Source organism: Galleria mellonella, unplaced genomic scaffold (genome assembly GCF_026898425.1).
Source record: "Galleria mellonella isolate WM207_F2 unplaced genomic scaffold, CSIRO_AGI_GalMel_v1 utg63, whole genome shotgun sequence".
Classification (NCBI taxonomy): Eukaryota; Metazoa; Arthropoda; class Insecta; order Lepidoptera; family Pyralidae; genus Galleria; species Galleria mellonella.
In genome coordinates, this window is record NW_026442130.1 from 6758634 (window position 1) to 6782229 (window position 23596).

Genomic DNA, 23596 nt, shown 5'->3' on the forward strand with positions numbered 1-23596 from the left:
TAAGGATTCTGACGATATTCCATTTATCCCAATATATTCAGGAATATAGAAGTTATGATGGAATAAAGAGATTCACATATGTGAACCCTATACATATGTGATATTACAATATAACAACAAATGTTATGTTTCTTAAATTGATTTCTATGTCATTATTTTGTCCAGGTCTGCCTTTTTGGAAGTCTAGCGAATATCCTGAATGTGGCTGTTTTGACGAGACGAGATTTAGCTGCCGCCCCTATAAACCGATTGCTCAAATGGCTGGCCGTTGCTGATGTGTTCGTCATGATAGAATATGTCCCATTCGCAATTTACAGATATTTGGTAAATATTTTTTTATGATATTTAGAATGGTAAGCGACCTACCATATGGATAGTGGTAACAGACGCCTGAATAGGGCCTAGGACATTACAAAATGCACTGTAACACCCATGGTGTTTCTAATGCCGTGGTGTTTCCATTCCTGAAAACTCTGGTCTTATGCTTCAGTTTTATCCACTAGCGTGTTTATTATTATTCAGGGTACCTAAACCCCCTTGTAAAAGACGCACGTGTACTCTCAGACATGATTTTGCGAAGCATCGTTCGTATTCTGGGGTAGACACCATACAATATTGGGGTGGACGTGGCTCACCAGGCCTCTCCTCTTAAATACACCTATGGTTTATATTAATAACTTCATATTAGTAAATATTTTCTACATATTTTATTTTTACTATAAAGTAAAAGCTACTAACTAGTTAGAACTAACTTACTTATGTGGTTAAGTATTATAAAACTTTATTATCATATAACTTGTTCTGGAGGAATCTAAGAGGTAGAAAATAAGACGCAATATTGTTAATGGAAAAACAATATTAGGTCCTATTTTCTTCAAATACAAACTTATCTCACTAATTCTTCACCTTGTATCTCGTAATTATGTTTTAGTAGGTACTAACACTATAAGGTAGTTCGATTATTTATATATTATATTAGGACTACCAGTAGGTAATTCAGATATACTGTTTTATACTAGCTTTTAACCGAGACTTCGTCCGCGTGACTGCAATATATTCACTGACCGGGATAAAAGGAAGCATATGTCCTTTTTATCCCATATAGTACGTGTATGTCAAATTTCATAGAGATTGATTCAGTTGTTAAGACATTAAAAGATAACAAACAAATAATCTCATTTTCACATTTTTAATATTAATAAGGAAGAATTTTCACAGTATAAAATATATGTATAATGAATAATTTCGTAAATTTCCGTGCATGTCCACATATTTGCCCAATGTTATGAATAAGTATAATCAAATAATAATGTTAACCAAGGATTATGATAAATAAAAAAGCATTTCAGCATTGAGAAAACGTTTTTTGAATGCTTACTATGATTTAATGTGATCTTGTTGTTATTTATTGCGATCTTTTTTTAATGGGATGAAAATGCAATGGTAACCTCGTCTGCACTATCCTACGTATGGATGAACATGTTAGCTGGCATATCGGAAAATACACCGGAGTAGGTATTAATATGAAATCCTTAATAATATTCTAAATAGGAAAATAAATTTGCTCGTTACCTTTTAACTTTTTACCGGCTCAATCAGTCATCATACGATAATTTTCAGGGGAGAACATCTTGTAGCAAAAACGGGTACCATCATCTCTATTACGAAAAATTCCTTCCTATCATCAGTGCTTGAGAGTTTTTTTTATGGGTGATAATGAAAAGGTAACCCCATCCGCGCTATCGGTATATACTGACGGGGCACCAGTGAAGGATGATAGGTGAGAATGAAGCAGGTCAGTTAGCCCATCGTGACGAATTCCACAAGAATTGTTCACGATGGTTTCAGGGGGCATATTGCTAGCAATGGGGCTGTTAAACTCCATTGTCAACAATCCCTTCCCCCTAGTGTTTGAGAATGAGCCTTCAACCACTGATCGAAGGTCACGATTCTGTTATTTATACATAACTAACCTTTCTGTTTGTTACAGTTGCTACCAGGTCAAGAGGATTGGCCGTACTCTTGGGCAGTGTATATGCTTTTTCATATGCACTTCACTCAAATCCTGCACACTGCATCTATACTACTTACGTTGTCATTAGCTGTTTGGCGGTATATAGCTATCAAGTATGTTACTAACAATAACAATACTAATTTAAAAATACCCGCATTGATTTACGTATAGTATAGCCGAGAATGCTCTTTTAGTTTTTTTAGGATCATCGCTCTCGTCACTGCCACTCATGAAAAGGTCCCTGATGGTCCCGTATTTTTACATTAAAATATAATATGTACTTATGAAACTTTTAGAAAAAAAAAATATTTACATACATTACAGTATATATTGAATGTAAATTGAATTAAATTACAGTATAAATAGTTATTTTAAAAGCAGATTTTATTCTACTATTATTAAAAATGCATTTCATTAATTTTTTTTAACCAATAAATATTTTTTATTTATTTTATATTATTTGTGGTTATATACGTCGATAATTCTGGACCGATTTTTGTAACTGACAGGATTTATCCTGTGATTATTGAGAAGTAATTATAAGTCGCGGTATGGGTATATAATACGCAAGGAAGAGTAAGTGGTATGAAAGGTATTATTTATGTGTACAATGTGGGTGGTTATAAGTGCAGAAGAAGACTCAGAAAGAGATGGATGAAAGGGAATATGGTCAGAAAGGGAGTGACTAATGAGAGCAAATAGAGATAAATAGAAGAAGAAATCATATGACGTTAGCTCCAGGTGAATATTGGAAAATAGCAGAAATAAAAAGAAGGCTCCTTTTTAGTTTCATGATGACTGAAGATGCTGTATTTCTTTGCGGAGCTCTTTGTTTCTTTCTTTTATTGTAAATTAAAATATATATTTATATAATGTTATGTGTGTACGAAATATTTCATACTTTATTCATGTGTTTTTGTCACGATTAAATCGATCAATCACATAGATACAACAGCGAATTCTCGCTGTTTTTTTAGCACTATGTATTAATTACTTTAAATTATAAAACATTTATATAAGTAATAAACATTTTCTTAAACAAAACTATTAGATTGATAGTAAATAAACAAATTAAATGTGTTATATCCGCGAGCTAAAAGAATTTAAAACCTCTTAAAGTCAATGTAAGAGTTAATAAGAAATACAAAGTTTTCTATTTTAACATTATTTATAGACACTTTACAATGAATAGTAAGCAGATGAGAGAGAGAATTGCCAATTCAATCTTACAAAATTATCTCCATAAAAAATAAAATGTTTCTCGCTAACAAAATAATTAAAGGAATATCCGTAAATTTGGCATCGTTTTTCACAGAAGATTTATTATTTGATTGACTCATGGAAATGGTTTGGAAAGAGAAATATAAAGGAAATAAATCTAATTTCTACAATATTGTAGTTGAAATAGTTGAATTTAAAGTTCTTCAAATATTTTTTTGTAGAATTTTATCTCAATTTACTTAGCTCCGATAGAAGGTCCGATAAGAGTTATCTAATTTAATAGGTATCGTAAAGATGTAAATTTTTATTTTTTTAATGTTTGTTTGAAATGAATAAGCTCTAAAATTACTTGATAGATTTTAAAAATACTTTTATCTACATATAGAAAGCTACATTATCAGACATTGTATTTTATTAAAAATAAAACGAAGTCGAAGTAGGTGGCTAGTATATTATACAAATTTTACTTGGCAATAAATGTGTTTTTACTTTTTTTTTCATAAATATACTAGTGGCTCGGTGCTCATAACCTTTTAATTATAGTACTTCAACACTTGGTTAAAAAGTACCTGCATCTAAGTATTAAGAAGCTGTTTCTCTAAACATGACTTCATTTATCTTGTTTAAGTCAGTAATAGTTGTTACTTAGTTTCAGAGTTCTCTACATCTATTCGTCTAGATGATGGCTCCTCACCTAAGTAACTTATTTAGTTACAAACTTCGTTGTAGCGATTTATCTAGATGACTAAATGTGTTTGTTTAGCTAATATCTGTAGCTAATAAAGTTAAAATGTTTTGTTCCCGCCTTTTTACTTTTTGTTATCTATTTAGTTAGGTACTCTTCAGAAGATTGTCTACTATTATGCATATTTATTGTTAAGTAATTTCGAAAAGTAAAATTTCTTGATTCGTCTTTATATGTTGTATATTATTATGCGATGATTTAGCCAATTTTAAACCGATTTACTACTGTGTTAGTTCCATATTATAGTCGCAACTAAAATCTGTGTATTTTTGATGAGCAAAATTTTAAACGATAATAAATTATTCGCATAACAGATTAAATTGAAATATTCTCGAATGAGAATGAATGTATATGTAGTTTGTTCATAGTTGTAGAATGTGTGTTAAAATATTTTAAAGTAATTAGATTTTTTAAAGTATTTATACTATTTTAATATTTATTTCGCAACTGGGTACATTGTTTTACAAACATATTAAATAATTTCATTACGAATAAATGAATGTTGAAATAAAAGGTATTTCAGAAATGTCGTCATTGAAATTGTGTGTGAAAAATATAAAAGTAGAAGTAATGTGAAAGGGTGATCATAGTTATAAGATTATTTATACTGTTAAATCATAATGTATAAATTATGTGTATGTGCAGGTATCCGTCGCATAGTCCGGCTTTATGTACGGATCGCCGCTGTTCACTTGCAATCTTGTCCAGCTTTGTGCTACCACCGATACTCTGCATACCTTCCTATTTTGTAAGTATTAAGTATAACATTGAAATAAAATTATTATTTGTTTATTGTATAATTTATTATTTTATTGTAATACGTAGTGTATAAAACGCTTAGTGGTACTCAACCGACTTATAGGCTTCTAAAGGTTTTTTTTTAATGGGTGATAATGAAATAGTAACCTCGCCTGCGCTATCTGTATACGCTGGCGGGGCACCAGTGAGCGATGATAGGTGACATTCATTGTTAGCAGGTCAGTTAGCCAATCGTGACGAATTCCACTAGAATTAACCACGATGGTTTCCAGGGGGAACCGCGTGGAGTTCGATATTGCTAGCAATAAGTTAGTTAGACCTCATTACCAACAATCCCTTTCCCCCTCGGCTTCTAAAGATTGTGAATATAAATATTTTCAGTGTGAATTAACTTTCCGACTTTGAATTAATTTGAATTTGACTGTATTTCACGACGAATAGCGTTAACAAACCATATTATTCCGAGTGACGGTGATAGGCCTGTCCCCTGTACGTAGGATTCTAATATGCGCGGCGAAATGTGGAACTGTCGAGTATTAATTACATTCTCCACAATGATCATAGTTGACAAATGTCTCTAATTACTCCATTATGTATTACATTTTTGAACATATTTTTTTTATTTATTATATAATTGGTGGACAGCAGTAGCAAACACAGTTATAGTTATTTGTACCAGCGGCTTCGTCTGACAATTGGGTGATATTCATTAAACGAGATAAAGAATGTAGCCGATCCTTTTCCATCACAAATACATGTATCAGGTTTCAAGACTATTTAACCTTATGAAATCTAAAAACGTTTATAAAACTACAAGTGTTTGAAGTTGGTATATCAGCAAAGACCGTGCGATGAGGATGAGGTGCAATCAAACAGCGGTATTATGGTATACAAGCATACTTAATATTTTGATATAATGTCACACCACACATGCAGGAGATACAAAGGGTACAGATATTAATTCAACAGGTTACAACAACGTTTTCTCGCTACCAATACATATCATATCAACAACCTCTTTTTTACGCGGCAAAAGTGATCTGTCATTTTTGACAGGGTTGCCACAAGCGAGAGATTGAATTTAGATTATATGTAAGAAAAATCAAAATAAACGAATTAAAATACGTATAAAAATTCCAACTACATATATGTCCAGTGTTAAAATATTATATACTATTTAAATCTAGCCATTAAATGTATTTTGTAACGTTCCTCTAGTATTAAGTATCTTCCTAATAAATTAATAGGCCCCGAAAGCTCCATTATTCTCGTATTTCGAGAACATGTATAGCTAGCAACGTATTCATATAACTAGTTATATACTTACTTCCTCTTACAATAAATTAAATACTGTATAATAAACACCGGAGTAGGTGTTAATATAAAATCCTTACTAATATTCTAAACAGGAAAATAAATTTGTTTGTTACCTTTTAAATCTTTACCGGCTCAATCAATCATAATGAAATTTTTTACATACACAGAGTAATTGAGATAATTTTATTCCATTGGGTCAGTATTTCTCGGTAATACGAATAAAATAGTAGGTAAAACTAGTAAACTATAATTGTGATCAAAAATTAAGGTTCATTAAATAGGTATATTAATTCAGTGACATGTACAAAGGTTTAAGATCGGTAGGAAGCTGGAATCTTAGCTTCCTCTGTTCAATATTTATAATATAAATGTTCTAACTTTGAATATGTATTTATCACCTATCCCTGGACCAAATTTTATTTAAATCCATTCAATTATTTTTGCGTGAAAGAGTAACAATCATATAAGCATTTATAATATTAGAAGAGCAAATAAAATAGAACTAGCAACAGAAACTACTAACTAATTAGACTATAATTATAGTATTTTATAATCTCTGAATGCAGGATCAATATTTGTAACTAAGCAGTTTTTACGAAACGAACGAATCTCAAAATGGAAAGGGTTTCATATTAAAGCGGCATTTAACGTATTTTATTAGAAATCCAATTGTTTACCACTTGTCTACAGTATAGGGCATGTGACAGGCGTATTAAGGACCCTAAACCCAAAACAATCTCTCTGAGGAGCTCTAGTAACTTTACGCGGCCCATAGGCGATAAATGTTATTATGAAATACCTATGGTTACAATTATATTCGTGTTTCAACCATGAAGCAGTTGTGTTTGCATGGCTGCGTTTCGATTTATAGGGTGAGATATGGCAGTGAATTTACAGGGCTGTACCCTGAAAATTTAGGAATAACACCTGAGTCCTCAGGAATGGCAACGCATGGGGGATATCATGGGCAAAACAGTAAACTCTGTTATGTTCATGGTACTGCTCATGTCTATAGGCGACGGTTACCTCTTTTCTACCAGGTGAGCTGTCAGCTTGTTTGCCATTCTAAGTTGCATAAAAAAGAATTAGAAACTAGGGAATTTTCGAAAATAATATGTAGTATGTTACTTGCTGTAAATTTAGCTTTCTACAAATAAAATAATATCTAAAATTTATTGAGTAATTTTTGAGTTTATCCATTACGAACAATCAAATCTTTTTTCTTTATGATATTAATATAGACGAACGTTTGCCAGCCACTTTGCACGCATTGAAGGAGTCAAACCAATAAAATAAAACCGTTTAAAAATAGTTTACTTTTGGTTGGCGTGAAACCTTAAGTTGTAGACAAAATATTTATTACATTTAAAGTTTCATGTTCTTATAAATAAATCTAATAAATCGCATATAACTTGATCTAGCAGTTTTTGCATGATGAAGGAACAAACGTACAGTCAAACAGATAGATAAAAATTTTATTAATATATTGTATTAATATTGTATAGTTAATAATTATTAAATATTATAATAGTGTATGTGGTGTTCGCCTGTAAAAGACTTTTAAATTAGGGAAAATTATTTTTTGTGTTATTGATTAAGTAGCATATATAATCTAAAAGTTGTAGGTGAACCTTATTAAATAAATAAAATAAACAAATAAGTATATATTGTATAAATATATAGTATTGGTTTCTATTGCTCTTATTAAGACCCCTTATATGTCTTTTTGTTAAATATCTCCAGCACATACTGACATTACACTAATAGAGTATAAAAGGTGAAGATAATATGAAGTCAGGAATTAAACACAATGGTTTTCACGGAGAACCAAGCGGAGTTAGACTTGTTATTCAGAGTTAGGTTACATTAGCATTACAAATATTTTCATATAGAAAGGCATTCTTTTAGGTATATCTTGCTCCAAGCAATATAGATTATATTTTCCAGGAAAATTCAACGGAGAAGAACGATTTGATAGATTATATTAGAATAAAATAATGGAAAGTGTTCCAATTTTTGCGGATTCACAGAACTTTAGAATATAAATGCTTGGCTGGTCAGTATCTAGATAACGATCAATACTCAGAAGAAGGTACTCTTAATATTGTCGATATCTAGGAAGGGCTTAAAATTAATGTCTGATAGTGAAAGCGAGCGGACGCCTAATAAATTATTGGTCACCGTAATTGATTACTATATTTGCCACTCTCCTTGATCTAATGGACAAAGGTTAAGATTACACAACAATACAATTATAGAAAGCTGAAGCCAAGGTTAGAATGACAGGTCTAGTATTAATTGATGTTTTCAATCTGTTAGCACGATTTCAATGTACCTAATAATAATAATAATAATAATAATATAATAATAATATAAAAAATGTTTGCACTGTTTATTCAGATATTATCTGTGATATAATGTAGACAAATATTAGTGTCATTTGATTATTTAAATTTTATCATATTTATCTATGACGATGTAGGCAAATATATTTGAGTGCCAACAGCGGACTTTATCATGTTTCATACATTTTTAACATTTTTTTTTATATTGCAATTAAGAGTTGTTAGTAACAGCATCACTGCTACAAATATATTCTGTCAGGTCGACCTTCACGCGGACCCTGATAATCATCGTGGTAAATTTATAATGAGTCCATTATGACCTGACTTACCTATCCACGACCACTAGTACCTAGCCAGTGCGTATCGAAGGCGGATTTATTATTCTATAGAAAATAAATACTTAGTTCTTAAAAAGTGTTGGTTCAATATTTCCATAGTTTAAGTAGAAAAAGAAAGATTTATTTGTTTTCCTCCATAAGTACATAAGTTTAAAAACTTTCTTTTATTCATTCCATTAGAAAGAATTACCTTTTATTTAACTAAAGCAAACTAAAAAGTTTTATGGGGAAAAATATATTTTCATAAAAGTAATGTTTACCGTAAACAAACAACACTATTGTTATAAGCGTTTCTATTTACCAAAAAAAAGTAAACCTCTTTTATAAATTCTTTTATTATTTATAAATAGATTTTGTCTATTCCACAGACTCACCTATGTATTATTCTTTGTCTTAGTTCTTTATCTCTTGTTATCATAGAAATTTTACATAATTTGTAGTGGATGTATACGTCATAGAAAGAGTCTTATTTAATCTTTCAAGTTTCTAATCCCACCGGTTTAGACTGCGATCAGTCAGTCGGGGCGTCATTTTATATTTAGGTAGATATAAATCTCTGAAGGTAATAAAAATATGCTAGGGTCAGTTTCAAATAATTTCACTCTTTGTCGACCTTATAAACTATAATTATTTTATCTATCTTCATGCCAAGTTTCTTGAAAGAAACAAGTGCCACAGGCCTCTATTCTTGCATCTCTTTATCTAACTAACTATAATAATGAAATTAATATTAAAGACCAAATATTATTTTTATTAGAACCAGTCGGAACTAAATTTGTAATTAATATGAGTTAGAAATGTCTATTTTAAATGTAGTTCTTGGTAGTTCGGAATAATTATTATTATTTATTATTATTATGAAACTTCTGGAAAGTTATTATTTTAAAATATTTGTTCTATAACTACGATTGTCCCACCGTTTATTGACCAATAAAGATTATATAAATCGATTTAGTAAATGTCACTTCAGGATCAACCCTATTGTAAATTTGCTACAGATATTCCAATAATTCCAATAAAACTGTTGCGCTGTACTCGTAACATGCTTAAAATAACACATCGCGAATTTGTGGCCAGTGTTAATCCAGAAAAATCCACAACGTTGCCTGTCAAGTTAATCGCGATAGATAAACGGACAATTTAAATTCGTTTTTGAGGCTTAGTCACACGTTTTTAGTTTGTTTTCGAAGATAAACTACTTTTTTATGATTCATTTGTAGGTGCCAAGGCAAATATTTTAGTCTTTACTATAGTTTATGTATCCTGTTATTGCTTCTCTAAACTGCCGTCGTTATTAACGACTAATTACTGTTTGCTTTTTAAATCATTAGGCATATTTTTAGATTACATATTATTACTGCTCTTAAGTTTTATTGCGTTATAAATTTTTTTTAATGCTTATAGTGTATATTATATAAATGTATATCGTATGTAAATAAATGCATGTGAATTAAGACAAAACATGAGTAGAACATGTAATGTTTTCAACAACATAACCTTCAAGAAAAGAGCATATTCCTTTTTAAAAGGCCGGCAGCACACCTGCAATGCCGTAGGTGTTGTGGGTGACCATGGGCGGCGGTAGTCACTTACCATCAGGTGAGCCGCATGCTCGTTTGCCCCCTGTGTTGTAAAAAAAAAAAAAAAAAAAAAAAAAAAAAAAAAAAAAAAAAAAAAAAAAAAAAAAAAAAAAAAAAAAAAAAAAAAAAAAAAAAAATGTAAATATATAATATAAATAATTAATTACAATCAAAAAAGTTGTTCTAAAATTGTGTCATACACTTTTCTACAAATTCTTAGTTTCACAACAGAACTAGAAAGGGTAAATTTGATATGAAACTCTTTTTCAACGACAGACAGTGCATTGGTATTGCAATTTAATTAGTTGTTATAATAATTAAAATGATAATAGTTCTATTTTAATATTTTCTTTTGCAGGTTTTCACAATCCACAAAGATTTTACCATCGACAAAAATGGAAACATACCAACTAAAGTGTATTACGTTGACTCGGATTATGATGGGACATTGTATCAGATAAATTTTTGGGTGCTCGCAGTGCTCATAAAGTTGCTGCCATGTTTTATACTTACTGTGATAAGTGCCTGGCTCATCCGGGCCCTTTATCGGGCGAATACTAGGAAGAAAGCTCTTAAGGGTTACAGCGCGTGTCCAGCTGAAACGGTCGTCAATGGTAACGGGAATATTTTCACGAGAAAATCGACGAAACGTAGCAAAGCGGAGAGAAGAACGGACAGAACGACAAAAATGTTGGTTGCCGTGCTACTTCTGTTCCTGATGACGGAGTTCCCTCAAGGCATATTAGGTTAGTATTTGGTCAAAAATGGAAATTACTCGATAACTTACCAATCATTAAGCTTAATGATTAGTCTTTGCGTCGTAGCACAACGTAGACCAATCATTAAGCTAAGCTTGCTACCTTATATATCTTTTCTATTGATGTTGTCAATTTGACTGTATTTCTTTTTATGTTACGTGATGTTTTTACTAGTTTTGAATATTTTTTTTTTACAATCAATAGAATTTATAATTATACTGATCTTACTCGTATACTGTGATTGAAGATTGATTAGTGGAACAAACTCCTAAACTGTTTATTATATTTATTCATGACTATAAGGAAACTACGCCTTTAGCGCCTCGCTTAACTTATTATTTTGCATTCTCGTGAAAATTTCTATAGGAAATAATTATAGTACAAAAAGGTTAATTTATTCATTACTAAATAAATATAGAATGCTTAAGAAACTGCTTGAGCCACCTACACCACAGATTTCCTGTAAATCATTTGAGGTCGTTTTTCCACCTAGTAAGGAATTATTTTGCACTGCGTTTGCTTTTACGGGGTCGCTACTTGCAAACTTTATTTGATCCTTCGAGTTGGAAGTATATATATGTGGTTCTTCATTTTGGGTAATGCATAGTAACGAAATATAGAAAAAATAAAGAAATATATTTTACATCATGTTAATATTAATCTTAAATATATTCGTATTTGCTCGCAAATATGTTCACGTTTGTAAACGACTGTTATCAACTTTCCATCAGGTAGACTGTAGACATCAATTTATTTGCTATTGCTTGTAGATACATATCTGTATAAAAAACTTTAAATAGAGTCAAGATTCTTCAATCAGATATCGTTTACTATTATTATTAATGTGAAACAGTATTTGTTTGTTTACCTACTTGTTATTTTTTTAATGTCTCAATAGCATAATCAATAGTCATGTATACATACAGTGTATTAGTGTTTGTAATGGAGAAAAACTGACTACAAACTAAACAACTGTTTGGAAACAGTCTTACGATAGTAGTTTAATTTGTTATAGAAAGATTACCCGTTGAAGTCTTACACAAATCTTTTGGAGAGAAAAGGAATTTTTAAAAATGGAACTAGCAACCTAGCAATATCGTATGCGGTTGTGGTTGCTAGTACCCTATTAGAATGACCTTCACGCGGTTTCTTCTGGATATAATTGTGGTTAATTATTGTTCAATTCGTCACTATAGGCCAACTTCTATTTCCACCGTCACCTATCGGTATACACTGTTGCCCCGCCAGTGTATACCGATAGCGCTGTCAGGGTTTCTATTCCATTATCATTAATTAAAAAAAACCGCGCTCTCTCTAGATTGTTAGATACATTAGTTAACGTGTTTTCAATTACCGTTTATATATCCTAAAATACAAATGAAACACAAAGTTTTTGGTATTGGCTAGCGGCTATGTAATTTGCTTGCTAACAATTCGGTAGAAACTGTATGAACTGTCAATAAGAGTTTAGTTAAATTAAAACCACATGAAGTGTTTACACAGGGCACATAATTAATACAAATTGCCTATGAAGTACCTATATAAAAGTTCGCTTAGTGGTGTGCCTGATCATTAATCTCTATTACGGCTGTGAACGAATTTAGAGTCATGATCCTATTGGTACATTTAAAGGTAACTTTTTCAGCGAAGTGAAGTTAGCAAACTGGTTTTTAAAAAAGAAGGAAATTCTTCTTATTATTATTATTACTTATTTTCGTTAGGTATATTTTTTTTGTTTGTTACCTCATAACTCCGACATATATAAACTAATTTGGAAAATTCCTTTTTATCTGAAAGGATATACTTTTAGTTTATTCCCACAGTAATTTTATCAAAATCGGTTTAGATATTTAGTTTTTAAATCAAAGTTGGCTTTACCAAAACTGAAGTCGATTTTATGTGTGGAACACAATTTTGTTTTATAACTGATTTTAGTTATATATAAACATACATAATAAATATATGTATATTTATTATGTATGCGAATTGGAAGTTAGTTATTATTTCCAGATGGGATATCAAGATAAGACACACCGTATTTTAAATTAGACTTTCAAAATTATAATTGTGAAATCTTATTTGTTGTTTTTTTACTACCGTGGCGGTAAACAAGCATACGGTGCACCAGACGGTAAGCGATTACCGTAGCTTATGAACACTTGCAACACTAGCTGCGTTACACGTGCATTGTCAACCTTGAAGAAATCTCTATATCCCATTTTTTAAGAACCCATGCTGTGGTATCTTGGGAAAAACTCGACAGCCAGCTCATTCCATTATCTGAGCGTTTCTAAAACTGCGATGCACGTAACCATTTAGGCTCTAAGGTATGTGTGTGAACTTTCTGTCCGTGAAAGAAAGTGACCGTGGACATCATGTTAAATAATTCTTCTAAGCATTGATGCAGTAGTTTTTGCGTGATGCCGGAATAAACACACTGACAGACAAATAAAAATAAAAATAAAATTGTTTTTACTTTTATTGTTCATATTAAGATTTTCTTAAATGTCTTCTATGTTTAGATATCAAACAATAAGGATTTTAATGATACTCGATAAAGATCTCAAATACAACCAGTCGATCTAGTCTCTAAAGTTGTAATAGATTAAATTAAATCGTTAATCCATAGCAAACAATGAATCTATTCAAGGAGTCGACCCAACATTAGTAAATTATTGTAGATAGTACTAAATGTTTGTTCTAATGACCGGTCAAATACTCGACCCTTCACTAACGAGCGAGTGTCATGGCTATAAAGCGATATCGTATCCTCTTACCCCTACTTGTCTGTTTAATCATCTCTGATATTATAAATTTGAAAATGAGTTTCTTTGTTTGTTACCTCTTGGTACCTTGGTATCTTAATAGTTCAACTAATAGGTATGACATTTGGTATATACAATTAACATTTGGCGATGTGTTAGAAAAAGGCAACTTTTTATCATGGTCTATCTGTTTTTTAATGGATGATAATGGAATGATAACCCCGCTTGTGCTATTTATATACGCTAATGAGGCACCAGTGAGTAATGGTAGGTGAGAATGAAAGTAGGTCGGTTGGCTCATCGTGACAAATTCATTAACAATCAATGACGGTGGTATTCAGAGGGAACCACAAGGAGGTCGACCTGACTCATTAGTAATTAAATCTAACAGCTCTATAATATCCATCAGCTCGAACTCTGTGTAGTCCTTCGCATGGAAACCATCGTGGTTAATTCCTAATATAATCACGATGCGTCAATTGATCTGACTTCATTTCTCTATCATTATTTACTATACCAGTAAATAATGATAGAGAAATGAAGTCAGATCTGCCTGCATATTTCGATAAGGCTGGTGGTGATTATCGTTCCATTTTTCATTCCATTTAATACGCGACTTTGCACAATGGAGGACTCAATCCATATCACATGTTCCGCTAGATAGACGTTGACAGTTTTCAGATCTGACTTCGTCCACGTATCTGGAATATTGTCCGGAATAATAAATAGCCTATACCTTTTTAATGTAGAATATAATGTGGCAGCTCGGTTAGGTGCCAAATGATAGTAAACAAATAAAACAATTCACTTACATATAAAATGTTAGTGAACATATCAGCCGATAACTGTCCACTGCCGAATATAGGCCTGTCCTTATTTTGATGACTAGATTGACTACCGAAATTAGACTTGATGATGTTTCAAGAGAGATGCTGCTGCTTATCCCTCACAGACACGGACACCCACAGAAAAGTAAGGGTTGACTCATTTACACGTTAAAATTAAAAAACTAGTAAATTGAATTATAGATAATGCTTAATTTACAAATTCAAAATGTACCTGTTAAGAGAGTAGATTAAAAGGTTTTGCCAGTATAGCTACTCTTCTAATTTCTAATCCCCTATTACATATATTGAATTATATCAAAGTAGACATTAGAGATTTGCCTAAGTGCTTGTTTTATTTGGTTAAATGAAATGGGTTTCCTCATAATTGTTTTGTTAAAATTTTCCTCTTTTGTGAGTTGGGTAGGTGTTTTTGAACTTTATACCTAAAATATTTAATATGTTTCAAAATTACAGCTAAGCCTGTAAGTATAACATTTTAAGCTTAGGTATTTAATCCTATACTTCGATTTAAAATGTTACATTTCATCTGATTACAATAATTTTAATTGGATTTTATATTAAATTATTACGTTACTAAAGTTAGCGCTTATTTGCTGTAAATAAATATATATAATACGTAATACTAGTTTTTATGTAATATACATATATATACGTAAAATAAAATAACTATTTCTAGATGACAACTTTTTAAAGTTAGACCTTCAAGAACACAATAAAGAAAACCTTACTTAATTATGCAGTAGTTATTACATGATGCAGGAACTAACATAGAGACAGACAGACAGACAAAATATCAAAAAAATATTGTTTTCTTATGTATTGCTCTTATCTTAATAAAATATCAATATCAATGATTATTAAATAACTCCCTCGTGCAGATATTGTCTAATTACAATTTACGAGTATTAGTTAGATAAGATACTTGTATTATTGACCCTAATATTCTGCTGTAAGGGAGACAAGATTGTTAGTAATGGGGACTAGCAGCTCCATTGTTAGCCGAATTGGCCTTTTTTGAGTTTTGCGCCTAACAACACACTTAATGATTAATTTTTATTTTGTTAAATATGGATATTCGTTAAAATTTATATTAAATATAAAAATCGGGATTTATTTTATACAAATCAATACATAATTTTGTGTAGAAAAATTTTAAAATACCTTATAAAATTTGTATTTTTATTGATTGCATTTGTTTCAGTTTTATACATATAGACTATAAGTTTTCGATAGACTTACATTTATCGAGGAACTATAATATATATTTACATATATATATATTGTCTTTTAAGACATGTCGAGTAATAAAATACTTGAAATATAAATAACTTTATGTTAATAAGAAATTAAACATATTTACACAACGAGTTCATTTTGGCAAACTATAGTTGTATGATTTTGATAACAAGTAGAAGATAAAAAAAGTAGAGCGTCAACTACAAGTTTTAAGTCCATCAAAAAACAACGTTCGATGTTGCTATTTCTATTTTGTCAGGCTTTCACATATATCTATTTGGTTGTAGGTATGTCTGTCTATATAGTCTGTAAGCTGGCTTCAATATTTTTTTTTTAATAAGATGTTTTACGGCTCTGGAAACTTGTCCTTATAAGCCAAGATGCCTTATTTTTAAATGCATTCAGTCACTTCACCACAAATTACAGAAATACACATCGCTTCACACTACAACCGGCTTCAATAAATTCTCAAGTGTTGCCAAAACATCAAAACATCTACGACTATATTATCTGTCACCTTCTATATATACCTACATATTTAATAAATTTTCTAGTTCCTGTGTCAAGGTAAAAATATAAATTAATATAAAATTTCAAATTTCATAATACTGATATTTTTACTAATCCATGAGTGTAACTGTATTAATCTATTTGTATACATTTAATTTTAATTTTCAGTAACCTTAGGGAAGTTCTTTTGTTAATAATATAAAAAAGCAATTTATTTAAGTAACTCCAACGATGGTTTGGATAAAATGTTAGAGAAAATATTCGGGCTTATTAATTAATTAAATATATTTTTCTGGCTGTCTGTACATTTAGCTTGATTAATGTTTGGGTTTAATTAAAAAAATATCTCGTCTTTGTTCATTTAGTCATTATAAAAAAAATATAGTTACTTACACTATTTTCAATATTTTATTTTTAATAGTATTATAAAAAATATAGACAAGTACGCTTTGCATTATTAAGCAATTTGTGCAAACCTTGCGTTTTTAGGATTATTTTAGGATTTTATATCTCAAAAGGAAAAAATATTTTATACTATAGGATTACTCACATATTTGCTTATCTATCTGACTGTTACAGCCAATTTACTCCTATACTACTGGGCCGATTGAGTTGAAATTTGTTACATATTATGTAAGTATGTAACCCAAGGACAAATGTGTAAATAATATATAAAATCATCATTATGATGATGATCATCATCATCATATCAGTTTTTAACTATCTACTACTGAGTATAAGCCTCCCTATAGAAGGATTTATTCTAGTAGTTGCCACGCTTGGCAGGCAGATTGGGAACCACACTTTTGCTTTAGAGATTTTTTTTTATATAACTTAGAATGGCAAACAACCTGACGGCCCAACTGATGAAAAGTGGTAACCGTCGCCTATAGACATGAGCAGTAGCATGGACATAACAGAGTATACTGTTTCGCCCATGATATCCCCTATGCGTTGCCATTCCTGAGGACTCAGGTGTTATTCCTCTGTACCCAGTAAAGTCACGCCATATTTCACCCTTCAAACCGAAACACAGCCATACAAACACAACTGTTTCATGGTTGAAACACGAATAGGACAGTGGTACCCAAGCAATCGACTTTTGTACAAAGTCTCCCTCTGGTGTTTTAAGAGGATCGCTACTGCCCATCCCTCGCCCTACCTTAGTCGTCTCTTACAATACCCACGGGAAAGGAAGGGGTGGCTGGGACTACATGGCATCAGTTCATAATTCATTATATATGTCGTGACTTTTTCAATTTATTTATTTATTTATTTATGCTTTATTGACCACATTACAAAAAAAATGTCTGGTACAAAAGGCGGACTTAATACTTTAGTTAATAATAATTAATAATTTAGTTTCATATTACAAATTATCTTACCAGAGGAAGACTTTGTATAAACGTCGTTTGCTTGGGCACCTCTGTCCCATTCGTGTTTCTACCGTGAAGCAGGTTTTGTGTGTTTGCATGGCTGTGTTTTAGTTTGAAGGGTGGGATATGACAGTGAATTTACAGGGTACAGAAAAATAATATCTAAGTCCTCAGGAATGGCCACGCATGGGGGATATCATGGGTGAAACAGTATACTCTGTTATATCCATGGTACTGCTCATGTCTATAAGCGACGGTTAGCACTTTCCATCAGGTGGGCCATCTGCTTGTTTGCCATTCTAAGTTGTATAAAAAATAAAATATAATAAAAAATATCATTGGATTTCGAATTGTTACGTTACATCATTATAAACGGTTCGCTTAGTGGCGGCTAGTGATAGCGGTCACCACAGTGTATAAAAGCTGGATATGTTAGATATATCTCACTGCTTATGTAACATATCCACTGTTCACGTGTTACGCTTGGTTTATTTGTATAACAAAATTCATTACAAATCCGTACAGCCATTTGCGTGATTGAGTAGCATACGTCGAAACATCGAAACTTTAAAAAATCTTTACACAATTTCATATTAGTTGGAGAGCATGTTCCGGTTTCTAAAAAAATAAATAAATCACGTTTAGATAACAAATGCATAAAGTTTTAAATATCTTTCTATTTATAGGTCTTCTCAGCGGGATGCTGGGCCGTTGCTTCTTCAAACGTTGCTACAACTTATTCGGCGAGCTGATGGATGCACTGGCACTGCTGAATGGTGCCATCAACTTCGTGCTCTACTGCTCTATGTCCAGACAATTTCGGACCACGTTCGGGCAGCTGATACGCAACAGGTGTGCACCGGCGCCGCGCGCTAGTTCCCACACTGAATTACAGACCACATACGTTTGACTGAAGAAACGATATCATAATAGGAACATGTTATAATATTGATTGTTATTTATTATTATTTAGCTGAAGCTTCACTGCGCTATATGCTTAAGTAAGTAGCTGCTAATGAAATCGAGATAAATGCAACTTTATATAATGTTAAAGTAAACGAAGTTGAATAACTGACTTCAAAATGCTCTCAATGCATTAAAAGATCAGACAATCCCACCTGCGCGAATGGTATACTCTGGCGGTTACCAATGAGGGATGGCAGGTGAGAATGAAAAGGCAGGTCAGTTAGCCTATCGTGATAAATACACCTGGAATTCAGCACAATATTTTCCAGGGAGGATCACGTGGAGGCCGACCTGACAAGGTATATTCCTAACAATGGGACTGGTATTCCGTATTACTAATAATCCCTCCCCCCCCAACGATAACGTATTAGGACTAAGATTAAATGTTTGAAAGTGCGGATATGTTTGAAGCATGAGGTTTACTTGCATAATAATTATCTGTAATCGCATCTTTGTCCGTGTAGGTTAGAATAAAGTGTTCTATATGTCAATCCATTATATGGCCCATTTGTTATTTAAATGCTAAATATTACTTAAATTCGAAGATCGAGTGGTGTTGCTGATACACTGGGCTAACTAAAGCCAATGAACGATTTTCGCACTTGGCGCATCTTTGCCAGCATTCGAAAATTTGTTCTTAAGTGTTTGTTATTTTGTCAACCATTCGTTGATTTTATTGTATATGTAACATAGCTCAATGGGCTGAAAAGTCAGATTTATTTAATGTTAACCACGGGCTACGGTTTGCGGCCGAATGTTAACAAAGCTTCGTTGATTATTACTAAACCGTCCATCTGAACCAACGAATCCCAAAGAAACCCATTTGTTGACCTTTCTTTGCCTAGTGTATACGTAGAGTAAACAAAAGTTCAAACGTCTTTACAAACATTTATTTTTACGAGAATAGAGTTCTCTTTTTCTTCCTAAAAACCTGTCTCCTTTCTCCCATATTTTACATCAACGATAGATAGTAGACAAATAAAAAAAAAATAAGTTCATCGACATGATAGAGAATTCCAACATAATTTATTTTTTGATAAAATAGATTATTTATAAGTATGATTTAATAGTACAAAACATAATGTTGCCCTTTAACCGCTTGAAGGAGTAATCTCCATCCTTCCATTTTAGAATTCATAGTTCTCCATAATCTTCAGAATTCTAATTTCATAATTCATTCTACGACTATCTATTCATATAAGTAGCATTTGTGTATAATTTCATGCTTCTAGACCCACCGGCTTAGGCTTAGTACTTAATAAATAGATATAAGGGGGTCGTATGTATTTGTTGATTGTTCACCATTCATATTATAATGTACCATTATAATATTCAAATATAAAGAAGAACGAAATAATGTACCAACTCTAAATAGGTGAATATATAATTAACGTTGTTATCGTTGTTGTATTACATACTTATTTATATAAAAAATATATACCTAAGTAATGTTTACGTAAGATGTATATCTAGAGATATCTAATCAACATTTTGTATTTTTTTTAGAGAATGTACATATTATCTTATTGTTCAAAGAGATTTTAAGCTTTAGAGGAATGTTAATTATAATTATATGTATTAAAATTGTATTTAGTATAGACTTAAAAATAAAGAATTTATAAAATTTCATATTAAATAAAATGGGATATAATATGCATTATATTCCTTATGTATTTTAAGTTTTACCATTTCTTGACAAGAATGTCTTGAAAAAATTAAATTCTGATTATTTTATTACTCAGAAAATTACTTAATTATTCTCTAAAAAAATAATGGGAGGTATAAAGTACCCACTGATATTATTGGTGATTGTTAGCATTTTGGAATCATGTCGTTTTTAAGAAAGTTGTAAAATTGATATGAATTCAAAAAACTTTTACAATTATTTTTAACCGGTTTAGCTTTTATGAGGCTTACTGAAAATAACCAATTCACCATTGCAGTAATGCAGTACTGTGGATTTCAATTTACCTAGAGTAAGACTAAAAATATTTAAAAATAATTTATGAAAGAATACTTTCAATTATTTTTGTACTCAATATATGTAGTTTACTCATAATATATATAAAACCATTTTTTAAAATAGCTTTAAATTTAGCAAATCTAAATAATTTTAATAGCTGTAGGTAGGTGCTTGAAGTTATCTGCAGTAAACTTTAGATGTAAACAACTAGATTAAAATTTACATTCTTAGATATTTATGTTTCTTACTTACTCTCTGTTTTACCCCTATTAAAAATGTAAATGTGTGTGTTGGTTATTTATTACTCAGTCATTTTAAATTACCTGCACAGATTTGAATGCAATTTACTATATCTTACACATTATATCTTAAATTAATATATAGATACTTTATAATATAATAAAATCTAAATTTCGGTTTAGAAACGGATAGCTAAACATCTGTTAAACTCTTGGGAAACAAACGGACGGAAACATGGCAAGTTGATTATCAAGTTGTAAAGTCAATTAATGGTCAAAGTTTAAGGTTTGCGACAACTTGTTGAATGAATAATTAGAGATTAAGAAGAAGGAGTACCAAGTTTCAATAACAATAACTGCCATACAATTATAACAATCGCTTGGTCTTCAAGTTATGATCACCGTATCTTTAACTATCACTGCTGAACATAAGCCTCCCCCTTGGGGGGTTTTGCCAATAGTTGCCATGCTTGACAGACGGATTGACGACCGCAGTTAGGCTTTGAAGATGTTTTAAGAAGGACACTGCCGCCCATCACAGTACAGTACAGCAGCGTCCCTTTTAAAACATCACCAAAATCTTACTGCGGCTGACAATCCGCCCGGCAACTACTAGCAAAATCCCCCTTATGGGGGGGGCTATGTTCAACAGTGGACAGTTAATGGCTGAAGTAATAATAATAAAAACTATATTAATCAAAGATAGGGTCCATATGTGTACTAAATATTATTAATATGAATTTAGACATTTAAATGTAAGTAACAAACATTTGCACATTTTATTAATTCGAGATTGTTTTGCTGGAAAACATTTTCTCATGCATAAAATTAAATACTTCATTATGTTCCTTCTTTTTTCTTCACAATTTTTCCTTTTCTTCGATTTTGTCTTCGACTTGCTGAAATAGATAATAATAATAGATTAGATTGTCTGATTGATTGGCTTTGTCAACTGTCTAAATAAATAAATATAAATTCAGCGAGCGAAGCGTAAACTGTCTGTCACCATACTGAGTTATCGGCCGAAATTATCAATCTCTATGGAGCTCCAACAATATATAGCAGTTATTACTTTCCTCCCGGATCGTTCTGACATTTTTCCCGGCCATAAATTGCAGTCGCTGAAGGAAGGTCGACACGGACGATATATATTTGCATAAAGTTGTTCTGTATGGACAATATTGTACAATTTTTTGTGGCAATTGTTATGTAAATATAGCCCTTGGTATTGTAATGCTTCATTATTATTGAGTAAAGTAGTAAATACTTATGAATTTCAATGTAAACAATTTTTCTGTTGAAAAAACAGAAACTTCGAACGTGATGATTTAATAATCTCAATATTTATATTTTAAAAGGATTAAAATGCACCTTTGATCAATGGCATATTATGTGAGATATGCAAATATAGGTATATTAGAAACTGCTTAAATATCTTATTTTACTAATGTAATAAAATTGTAAGTATATGATGAGGTTTCAATAAGAGCAATGAAACAAATCAATATTTTTCCCGGTATCATGTTGAATCTACTGCACTAAATGATATGCAGCTTTCGTAGTTGTGTGCTTGAAAGTTTCACTTATAATTTTGATGTACATTTTGTCTTGATATGCCATCTAGAAGTGACGACCTATTGTAGGTAAAAGCCAGTAAATTGTATAATATTGATAAGTAATTAGTTGTATATCTATACAACTTATATAAATACATTGTGTTATTTAATGTATTCCCTTTCTAATATTACAGTATGACTGGGATTAGTTACAGAAGATATTATTATTTACAGTTTAATCAATAGAAACAACTTTTTTTACCGTCATATTTGAAACGGTTAAGTACATAGTGCATAGTATTATTACAAACATATCTATGGTATAGGAATAAAACATTACACAATTAAAAAAAAAAAAGAGAACAGTGGAAATTTCTTAATGCGACTGTATTTTTATGTGCATTTAGCATCTTCGCCATTTTGATGTTTCCAATATAAATAATAAGTCGTCACGATATTGACGAAGTAACTGTTTTTCATGGAACAAAATCTTAATTTATGACTCTCATTATGGGGTGAGACCCATGCCTAATATGGGCCATTAATGGGTTGTTATAATTTATGGTAGGTAGTATTTTTATATGTTGTAAATATATAATAATACTTATCGTGTAATATATTATAAGTACATACTTAAATATTTAATAGTTTTGTAAAGTGCAAGTAAATACCTATAATGAAATATATGTTTGAATATAAAAAGTATTAAGTGTGAAATATGTAATTATAATAATTATTTATTGTTTATATATAATAAATAAATGATGTTACAAGCAATTAATATTGTCTTTTATTTTTATAAACTATACCTAGTTGTACCTACGTAATTTCGCTATCATGGATTTTTTTATACAACTTAGAATGGCAAACAAGCTGACGGGCCACCTGATGGAAAGTAATAACTGCCTATAGATCTAAGCAGTATCATGGACATAAGAGAGTATACTGTTTCGTTTGTGATACCCCTCATGCGTTGTTATTCTTGAGGACTAAGGTGTTATGCCTCCGTACCATGTAGATTTCACTGTCATATAGCCATCCTCAAAACCGAAACACAACC

At 31.2% G+C, this 23596-nt stretch overlaps 1 protein-coding gene across 1 annotated transcript in view; it reads left to right on the forward strand.

The window, feature by feature from the left end:
* Positions 1-23304, forward strand: part of LOC113521699 (G-protein coupled receptor dmsr-1) — a 47653-nt gene extending 24349 nt beyond the window's left edge. Inside the window, exons 3-7 of the mRNA XM_026907329.3 lie at positions 166-324; positions 1991-2127; positions 4626-4728; positions 10678-11065; positions 18499-23304. Coding sequence (XP_026763130.1) covers positions 166-324; positions 1991-2127; positions 4626-4728; positions 10678-11065; positions 18499-18722 — 1011 coding nt within the window. The 3' untranslated portion in view covers positions 18723-23304. The remainder of the gene's footprint in view (positions 1-165; positions 325-1990; positions 2128-4625; positions 4729-10677; positions 11066-18498) is intronic.
* Positions 23305-23596: the final 292 nt, after the last annotated feature.